Source organism: Numida meleagris, unplaced genomic scaffold, assembly GCF_002078875.1.
Source record: "Numida meleagris isolate 19003 breed g44 Domestic line unplaced genomic scaffold, NumMel1.0 unplaced_Scaffold358, whole genome shotgun sequence".
Lineage (NCBI taxonomy): Eukaryota > Metazoa > Chordata > Aves > Galliformes > Numididae > Numida > Numida meleagris.
Genome location: NW_018364583.1, coordinates 15,600 through 25,886, shown reverse-complemented (window position 1 = coordinate 25,886; position 10,287 = coordinate 15,600). Strand labels below are relative to the sequence as shown.

The 10,287-nt window shown below is 61.0% G+C and overlaps 1 protein-coding gene across 1 annotated transcript; it reads right to left on the bottom strand.

The window, feature by feature from the left end:
• Positions 1-279: 279 nt before the first annotated feature.
• On the bottom strand, positions 280-9,688 carry LOC110391392 (low-density lipoprotein receptor-related protein 1-like; the record flags this gene model as incomplete). Its single annotated transcript, XM_021383233.1, is given in 5 exon segments — positions 280-974; positions 1,110-1,238; positions 1,863-1,982; positions 3,680-3,817; positions 9,566-9,688. Coding segments are annotated over 5 exon segments (1,040 nt in total), but the record flags the coding sequence as incomplete, so codon positions are not given.
• Positions 9,689-10,287: the final 599 nt, after the last annotated feature.

Here is a 10,287-nt window from a genome sequence, read left to right as displayed (position 1 = left end):
GGAGCCCTGCAGAGGGGGAAGGAGCACGCAAAGAGGGCCCTGAAACCACCGAGGTGGGGCCGGGAGGCGAAGCTCAGCCCCCCCCCCCGCCTAATTTCAGGCTGCGAGAGCAAAGGGTGAGGCCTCTCCCTAAAAATACACACTGCCCTGAACGCACAGCTCCATCCATCCCTCCCTCCCATGCGCACACAAAGAGGGAACCTGGGGGGAGGGGTGGGGGGCTGGCAGCGCCCCGCTGCGATCCCATGGGCTCACGGTGCCCCCCCCTCTATCTCCCAGCAAAGGGCTGAGCGGCTGAGCACCGAAATCCCAGCAAGGGACAGAGCTGGGAGCAGCAGCCCCTCACAGGAGGCTGCGCTGCAAGGCCGCAGCAAACAGAACCAAGAGAACCACCACGGCCCCGGGACCCACGGAGCAGATTTGGGGTCAGGATTCTGCTCGCAATCACTGCTCAGGACGGGGAGCGAGGCGAGAGAACACGGGGCCAGAACCAAAAGAGGAAACGCAGGAGAGCTGCCATCCCCAAAGGCAGCCGTCCCCATCCCCACCGTGCCGCTCTTCTGGGTAGATTCGTGCAAAGAAACCGCGGGACTCGCCAGAAATAACCAGAGGGAAGGAAGAGGGAAAAGCCAAAGCTAAAAAAGGAGAAGGAGGAGGAGGAGGAAAGCTCTGCGGGAAGGGCACGGGCGCCCAGCACGGGGAGCACTCACGGTGCAGGCTGAGCGAGATGTTGATGGAGCGTTCCTCCACGAAGCCCTTCAGGTTGGGGATCTTGGCGCACTTGAGGACGGTCTGGGAAGCGCTGTCGCCCACGTGCACCCAGCACACCGTGTCCTCGATGTAGTTGAAGTCCATGGCCGTGGTCTGCTTGGCGCTGGTCGGGGTGATGTTGGGCACCGGGGCCCCGCTCAGGTAAGTGGCCAGGATGTTCTGGGAGTTGGCGATGAGCAGCACGGGCGGGCGGTCCACGGGCTCTGGGGGAGGTGGGCAGAGAAATGGGGATGTGCCACCCAGCCCGGCAGCAAGGGCAGCTCAGAGCAAAGAAACGAGGCCACGGCGCCGGCAGCAGGAGCCGCCCGGAGGAGCGTCGCTTTCGCCCGGGTTCTCACCATTCTTGGCTTTGCAGGACCTGTTGTCGGGCTGCAGGAGGTATCCCTCGACGCAGCTGCACGTGTAGGAGCCCTCGGTGTTGGTGCAGGTCTGGCTGCAGGTGCCGTACACCGTGCACTCGTCGAAGTCTGGGAAATAAAGCGAAACGCAGCGAGGTTTGGAGCGGCCATCACCCTTCCCTGGCGGCCACGCCGGGGGGGGGGACACGATGTGCAAGGAAGCCCAGCGACGCTCGGAAGCCAGAGGGCCCATCCCGAGGGCCCCCAGGTGAACATCACCTCGCAGCCCCTGGTGAAGCACCGGGCAGAGGGGAAGCACAAGGGAAACCCTGCCCCTCCAACCCCCCTGGCTTGCACGCTGCTTTCTTCTGCGAGACGAAAGGCCTGCCTGCACCAGAGAGCCCTCACCCCGACCCACACTGATAACATCCCCTTTCCACCTCTGCTCAGACCAACGAGGACGGAGCCGCTGAGACCTCTCAGCTCAGGGCTTGCTTCCAGGCATCACTCAGATCCCATGGCCCCTTTTGCCCCCCCTATGTTTTCCATCACCCTTCCCAGGGCACTGACACCCGTGCGTGCCCACAAAGCCGCATCCTTCCTGCCCCCCCCCGGCTCAGCGCTGCGCCCACCGAGCAGCCCCACAGCCGCAGGGAAACCAGCACTCTCCCTCGGGAGACCAGAGGTGCTGAGCCCCACGGGAACCCCTCTAAGGGCCCCTCGCTGAGCCCCCCCCCCGCGCCCCCCACCCACCTTTGCAGCTCCTCCTGTCCTCGGCCAGCTGGAAGGAGTTGTTGCAGTAGCAGGCAGGGCCGCTCAGCGTGGGCACGCAGTGGTGCTGGCAGCCCAGCGCCGTGCAGTTGGCCAGTTGCTCTGCGGAGAGAGGCACAGAGCGGAGGTCAGCGGGTTCCTCCCCGTGGGGAACCTGTCCCCCCCCCCCCCCCCCTGGAACAGCTCGGTTTCGTTCTTATCTCCTCCCTGAAGCACCGCAGCATCCAAGAAACAAAAAAAAAAAAAAAAGGAAAAAGCCTGAAGAATGCGCGGTCTTAAGCGGGGAGGGCAGGGAAGACGATGGCAGGAGTCCCAGCACAAAGGCTCCATTGCATCACCTCCATCTCCTGCGGGTTTCTGCAGGGGGACAGAGGCTCCCGAGGTGCAGGAGGGGCCGGGCAGCTCCGCCGGGCGCTGTGCAGGACAAACCTGACCCGGCAGAGGAAGCTCCTCTTGGCAGCAAGAGAGCTCAGGGCAAGAGAGGCCGGGTGCAAAGGGCAGCGAGCAATCAGCCAGCAGGCCGGGGCACGACGGGCAGCGGGAGCTGGGGGTGCTCAGTGGGGCCTGACGAGCCCCACACCCTGCCCTCGGATGCAGGGGTGAACGCAGATGGCCCCTGGGAGCGCTGGGAGCTGTGCAGCACTGCAGCAGCACCGCAGCAGCACCGCAGCAGCACCGCAGCAGCGTGCATCGCTCGCTCCGCACCGCCCTGCTCAGGGCCTGCAGCTCCCGGATAATGCAGCTCCGGGCTGGATCGGCAGCACCTGGATTAACAGCACAGCCCTAAACCCAGAGCGAAGGTTGGGGCAGGTGTGGGGCTCAGCACCCGTGGGCACCGCGGCACCGGAGGACGTCGGCGCGCCCCGAGCAGCAAGGCAGCACCCGGCCTGGCCCGGTGCCACCGGCGCTGTGTCACGCGCTGCCCAGCTGTGAAAAATGAGATCTCATTTCACCGGTGAGCCCTATTAGCTAAATATTAATTGTCAGCCAGGGCAGGGCTGCACAAGAAACCCCGCACTCCTCCTGCCGGCACTTCCCATGCACAGCCCCCGCGGGACCGGCAGCGCCCAGCTCGGGGTTGCAAGAGGGAGGGGAGCAAAAAGCAGCGTGTCCCAGCCTGGGATTGGGTTAAGCAGGATGGAAACGGCCCCATCAGAGCCCCCACCCGGGGGCTGGGCTGGAAGCACCGAGCTCGCCCGCAGCCTGGAGCCAGCCCCGGGGTCAGGCAGGGACACACGTTTCCGCACAGCTGATCCGTGCACCGGGCAGCGCCGCACGCTGAGATTTGGGGGAGAGTTGTTTCCCAACAGGATTAACGAGCAGGGACCAGCTGGGGGGGGGTGGGGAGGAAACAAAGCTCCTGGAAATATGGAAAAAAATACATCAGCATCTCTTATCTGAACCAAAATCCCAACTCCCCAAGCCGTTAAACCCAGGAGACAATGCAGCTATTTAATGGCCTGCAGGCTCAGGAATGATGGGCATTTACTTGCGAGCGGCTCTGGATAATCTCTGAGTCTGCAGGCTGCCAGCTCAGCTGCCCCCAGACCTCCCGCTGCCGGGACAGGGGCACGAGCACCTTCAGGGGGGGGCAAAGCACGGCCACAAAGCACCAGGGCAGCCACGTGGGTCTCAGCCCAAACCGTCAGCAACTCAGGGTTACCTCGTGGTTTGCCCCCAGTGCGGGAGGAAAGAGAGCAGGGGAGCATGTGGTGACGCAGCCCCCACCTCCCCACAAATCCTCTTTTTCTGCAGGGAAATGGGCCCTGCCCCCCCACCCCCCCCACCCCCACACCTACCCCGGCAGTGCGGCCCCTCGTCCGAGCCGTCGAAGCAGTCGTGGAGCCCGTTGCACAGTTTGCTCATGTGGATGCACAGCTCGGTGCCCAGGCAGTTGTGCTCGTTGGGTTGGCACCGTGACACTTTGCTCTGAGGGCCTGCAAGGACAGCAAAAGCCCACAACCGTCACCCCCCCCCGAATCGGGGCGCAGCCAGCTGCCCCCCCTCCATCACCATCCCCCCCCCCACCCTGCCCCACAGCGGGAGCACCGAGCACGGGGATGGATGGGCACAGCTCACCCCACAGCAGCCACGGGGCACTGGGATGCACTGAGCACCCCCGATCCCTGCTTTGAGCCCCGGGGTCCCACACCTCCCCGGGCACGTGGAACCAGCGCAGTGGGTCCCCATCCCCCAGAGCCTGAAGCATCCACAGGTGCCAGCAAACTCTTTTGCTCCAAGGGCCGCTGTGCAAGCAGGCAGCTCTCTTGGGAGGGGGGGGGGAGGTTGTTAAGAACCAGGGTTACACGATCCCAGGAGCCTTAATCTCCATTATTAACTAGAAAAATTACAAAGGAAGCGCGGCTTATTTTTAAGCTTCTCTGAAAAGAAGCGTGGCATTAAGGCAAACAACGGAACGCGCTGTAAATCAAAGAATATCCCCAAACCCCATTAAAAATTCTCCCGGCGCCTCGGCTCCCACCGAGAGACAGCAGCAGCTCCGGGGCACGGAGCGGAGCAGGAGCTCAGGACACGGCTCCCCTGGGCTCCCCGTCCCCAAAACTCTCAGGTTTTAGGGCCGAACAAGGAACTCTTTTAACAGCCCTGTACCTCTGCTGGGGCAACGGCAGCACAGAAAAGGACAAAATCCCATTTTACGGGGAGACAGCGGCTCCTTGAGCAGCGCCTGCCCCTCGGCACGGCAGCCAGCAGTGGGAGCAGCCCCCGGGGTGGGCACGCACCGGGATGGGCACCCACGGCACCGCACTGCCCAGGTCCCATTGCAGACCTGCAGGCACCATGCCCCGGCACTCGGGCACTGTAGGACTCATCCTCCACCATCCAGGCTGCCCTCCACCACGAGCACTGCTCTCAGGGCACAGCACATCGGCACCGAGTGCCCTCTGCTCCCTGGAACAGCCGTGCTGTCGAGTTACGCTGGGTGTGCTTCCAGCCCTAATCCTTGGGCTCGCAGCAGGCGTTGCTCAAGCGAGGGCTGCAAGCTCCCTGCAGCACACGTGGCTGTGACGGGGACATTGCCAGCCCCGGGGCAGCTCATCCCTGCACCCCACCGGGCACCGGGACCGCGCTCCTCCTCCCAGCGCATCTCCAGCGTGTGCTTCCCTCCCATAGAACAGCGCAGGGACTCGGGCTCCCCTCCCTGCATTGCACAGGAATGCCCGGTGCCCCGAGCCCCTGCTGCCACGTCACATCAGCCCGGCTCAGCACACGGATGGAGCGGGGTCTGGGAAGAGCCAGGCTGGGAGCAGGGTGGTTGCACACAGCTCTGCTGCCCGTCCTCGCTGCGCAGGACCCCTCCAGCATCTCCCTCCCAGGCGGGTGCCTCCACCCTCCCCAGCGATGAAACAGCAAATTGTTTCTCGATGAGCAGCCACAGCGGGCTGGGTTTTTTCCTCTGCCCTTCCCAGCTGAGCCCCAGCTTTGCAGGAGGGGGAAGTCCAGCAGGAAACCTGCAGTGAGCGGCCCCGAAGCAGGGCAGAGCTGCAATGTCGGGGGGAGTCCGTGCAAAGCTCCTGCCCAGAGCACGGGGAAAGCTCCCAGTGCACCAAGGTGAAAAACTCCATCCCAGCATCGGCTGGCTCACGCCAAGTGAATAATATTGGGAGAACGGAGTGGCATCCCCTTCCTTGCACGAGGGGTCCCAAAGAACGGGAATCCGAAGCGCTCCAAGATGCCAGCTCCATCCCCGGGGGCACAGGATGCTTTTCCAACGCATGTCAGAATGTTTCCAGTTTGCAGACTCACTGGGCACTGGGAGATGGGATCCTCCAGAGCTCGGGATGGGAACCCGAGCACCAGGCTCTGATGCAGCCCTGGGACCACGCACTGCTCCCTGCTCTGCATTCCCCCCTCCCAAAGTGCTGCTCTCTCCCCTCCTCCAAGGGGGTCGAACCACCCTGCCATCAAGTAATTGCAAATTGAGGGTTAATTAAGCAGTATCAATGAGAGGGCCAAAAGAACGAAGGCACCGAAATAAAGTGCACAGTTCATCAGTCAAAACTGATCTGCCGCGTCCATTATTCCCCCGCAAAGAGCCTGGATCAAACTGCTTATCGCAAACAGGGCAGGATTAATCTACAAGCCACTTTGTTTGCTTTTGACTGTGTTGGCTCACTAATAAATGAGCCAATTTATTACATGTGACAAGCTTGTGGTACACCCCAAGGAGCTGAATTAGACCGGAATTTTAACCTCACTTGGGGAAAAAAAAAAAAAAAAAAAAAAAAAAAAAAAAAAAAAGAAAAGGGGGGGGGGGGGGGGGGGGGGGAGAAGAAAAGCAATTCTTTCTCCCGTAAAGACGGGCTGTAATTGATTTGGCAACAGCCCAAAGAGACGTGAAAGCTGCAAAGGGAACACACGGGAGCGTGACCCGGAACGGGCAGGTCCTGCCCATGGTCCTGCATGGGGTGCAGCCCGGCAGCAGGGTGCCAGCACCCAGCGCAGCATCGGCCCGGGGTCCTCCCTCTCCGGGCAAGCCGCGTGCTGCAGCACACGCTGCTGCTGGAGCTCGGCTTAAAGCATTGCCCTGCTTGATGCAAGCACCCCGCTGGCTCTGAAGGCCGTGGGGGGCGATGGGAGAGCAGGAAGGGTGCTGCCATCCAGCCACGGATCCCACCAGGCTGCCCCGCGACGCCCGGCCGAGGCTCAGGCACGAGGCCAGCGGGGAGGAGCAGCCAGCTGACAGCCACAGCGCTGCTGCAGCAAATTCATTTCCCAAAGCTCCTCATCTCCTTTGGTTTCCAGCGGGGTGGAGGCTCTCATCCAAGCTTTGCTCCTCAGCGAAGCGCCGTGGAATGTGAAAACCGACGAGGAAGAATCAGCGCACGCCACTCGCACGGACACGGAGCTTAAAAGGGAACTCTTCCTGCGCTCAGCGAGCACGTGAGCAACGCCAGCAAATACTTAAAAGGATTCCCTAGAGAGGAAAACCTTTCACATAACAGACAGCGTTTCGAGAGACTCTGACATGAGTACATTACTGCAATGTAAATAGCCGTGCCTGGCTGCCAGCGAGCGCCAAGCCGCGCAGAGCAGCATCGGCAGCCAGGGCCGGAGAAACAAAAATCATAATAATTAAACGATAGGAATAAAAGTCATTCACTCCCTGCCAAAAAGATAAGGGGGATGAGAGCCTTCTGGAAGCCCCGGTGCCAAAGTGGCGTGAGAAAAGCTCGCCTGGCAAACCAACAGATACCGGGCTGCACGCCTGCCAGTGCTGACAGGTCGGGCTGCTCACACGAGCCCGGGCAGGAGCGAGCAGAGCTGAGCGTCCCCCTGCCCATGGGAGAGGCACCGATGGGCGATGCCCGGCCAGCACCGCCAGCAAACACCGGGCTCGGTGCATCAGCAGGATGCCAGAGTTCGGGTCCTCTCTGCCCTTAGGAACGCGGGATCTCATCTTGTAGGGGGCACAGATGCGAAGCCTGTGTCTCCCCATCTCGTCCTCATGGACCCCTCTGGAGCACAGTGGCCGCTGTCCTCACACCCGGGCAGGGGGCTCTGCCGACCCCCACCAGCACCAGGGCAGTGAAGAATGAGGAAAAAAGGGAAGAGGTGGAAAAATCATCTGGGCCGTCCGTCTACCTGTCCGGATGGATAAAGAGAGCGCGGTGTAATGGGCGCAAGCACAGCTAGCGGAATACGTCAATCAGGACGGATTTCTTCCAGCGCCGGGAAAGGCCTCCAAGCCGTCCCGCAGTAATTTTCCAGGGCCGCTGATTGACTGGAGCCAGACAGCCCATCCCAACCCCCTCATCCCTCCCACGGAGGGGACGGTTGCATCATTTTGCTTTCAGAAATAAATAACTCCAGCGCCGAACCAGAGCCTGCTTGGGAGGAAAGCTGTGTGCCAAGAGCAGCGGGAGCACGGGGAGGGACGGGGCCGTGGCGCTGGGTGTCAACAGCAGCGCCCGGCACCTCAGGGCTGCTCTCCTGGCACAGAGAAACAAGGGGACGTGCTCTGCGGGAGCAGCACGGCCAGCACCAGCCTCCTTCAGATGGAGAGGGGGAAGGCAGCGCAGGCCAACACAGCTCCCTGCTCACAGCCTGCCTTGTCCGACCCAACATGGCTCCCTGCTGCGGCCTGCCCCTATCTGACACAACATGGCTCCCCGCTCACAGCCTGGCTCTGTCCAACCAAACATGGCTCCCTGCTCACAGCCTGCCCTATCTGACACAACATGGCTCCCTGCTTGTGGCCGGGCTCTGACTGATCCAACATGGCTTCCTGCTCGCAGCCTGGCCCTGTCCAACCCAACATGGCTCCCTGCTGCGGCCTGCCCCTATCTGACACAACATGGCTCCCTGCGCTTGGTCTGGCCCTGTCCAACCCAACATGGCTCCCTGCTCACCGCCTGCCCCTATCTAACACAACATGGCTCTATGCTTGCAGCCTGCCTTGTCTGACCCAACAAGGCTCCCTGCTCACAGCTTGCATTGCCCAACCCAACGTGGCTCAATGCTCACAAGCCTGCCTGATCTGACACAACATGGCTCCCTGCTTGTGGCCGGGCTCTGACTGACCCAACATGGCTTCCTGCTCGCAGCCTGGCCCTGTCCAACCCAACATGGCTCCCTGCTCATTGTCTGGTTCTGTCTGACCCAACATGAATCCTTGCTCATGGCCTGCCTTGTCCAACCCAACATGGCTCCCTGCTGCAGCCTGCCCCTATCTGACACAACATGGCTCCCTGCGCTTGGTCTGGCCCTGTCCAACCCAACATGGCTCCCTGCTCATTGTCTGGTTCTGTCTGACCCAACATGACTCCTTGCTCATGGCCTGCCTTGTCCAACCCAACATGGCTTCCTGCTTGTTGTCTGGTTCTGTCTGACACAACATGAATCCTTCCTCACGGCCTGCCTTGTCCGACCCAACATGTCTCCCTGCTCATTGTCTGGTTCTGTCTGACCCAACATGACTCCTTGCTCACAGTCTTCCTTGTCCAACCCAACATGGCTCCCTGCTGCGGCCTGCCCCTATCTGACACAACATGGCTCCCTGCTCACAGCCTGGCTCTGTCCAACCAAACATGGCTCCCTACTCACTGCCTGCCCCTATCTGACACAACATGGCTCCCTGCTTGTGGCCGGGCTCTGACTGACCCAACATGGTTCCCTGCTCTTGTTCTGGCCTTATCTGACACAACATGGCTCCAGGCTCATGGTCTGGCCCTGTCCAACCCAACATGGCTCCCAGCTCACGGCCTGGCCCTGCCTGGCCCCAGTGCCCCCAGTGCCGCTCTCCTGCAGGGCCAAAGGCCCCAGATCCACTCGGAGGCCTCACGCCCGCTGCCCGGCCATGCCTGGGGCAGCTCCTGCCTCCCCCCATCACACACCGGCTGCAGAGGCCGCAGGTGGGCACCCGCTGGGCCCAGTCCCCACCCCAGCCCCAGACCCCCAGCTGCATCCTCAGCGTCTGCGCCTTCAGGACGTGACATAAACCGATCTGGATGGAAACAGATAAAAGCAGCGATGTCCGCTCCCCAGGAGGCCGTGATGGGAAGCGATGGCAGACAGACAGATGGACGGATATGGAGCTGCCCCATGCGTGGCACCCAGCGGTCCCCCGCTGCGGTGACGCCCCGGGGCGGGGGGGGGACCTCGAGCCGTGCAGTGAGCAAAGGGTGGAGCAGAAAGGGGTGATTAGGAAGGAAAGTCATACATACATATATCGGGCGATTCGTCCGAGCCATCGGGACAATCCTTTTCCCCGTCACAGCGCCAGCCCTTAGATATGCACGTAATCTGATCTTTGCATGCAAACTGTTTAGGGCTACATGTCTTCGGTGCTGGATGAGAAAAGAAATAGCGATAATAAAGAAGATCAGTTTCTTCCCAAAGACAAGTTATTTCCGCCCCCCCCCCCCCCCCCCTCCAGAAAGAAAAAAAAAGAAGTTTAAATTAAGGACTAGATTGCATTCGGTTTGATTCCTTTCTAATGGCTGAGCGAAAGTTGCAGGCTGGCATCAGATCCATCAACCCTGCCCCTGAGGAAGGGAGAAAATTTAAACTGAAGCATTAATTACACCGCGAGAAAACAGGAACTGAGATCCATGATGCGCTAACAGATTTTAAAGATCATTTAACTTGGATGAATTAGCTCCTGGGAGCCGAAGGCGCTTTATTTTCGATGCTAGACGGTAAAAAAGAAAGGGGAGAAAAAAAGAAACAAAAAAACAAAAAAAAAAAGAGAAAACCCAAATGAGAACGAATTAAAAAGTCGCGTTTTTAAATCACGCAGACAGCTGAGCCCCACAGCAGCACCGGCACCTCCGGGCTGCGCTGGGGGCTGGGGGACATGGGTGGCACGGAGCTGGGGGACGGCAGCCCCCAGCGCTGCCCCCCCCCACCGCTTTGCCCTCAGCAGGGAGGGGTGGAGGTGAGCCCC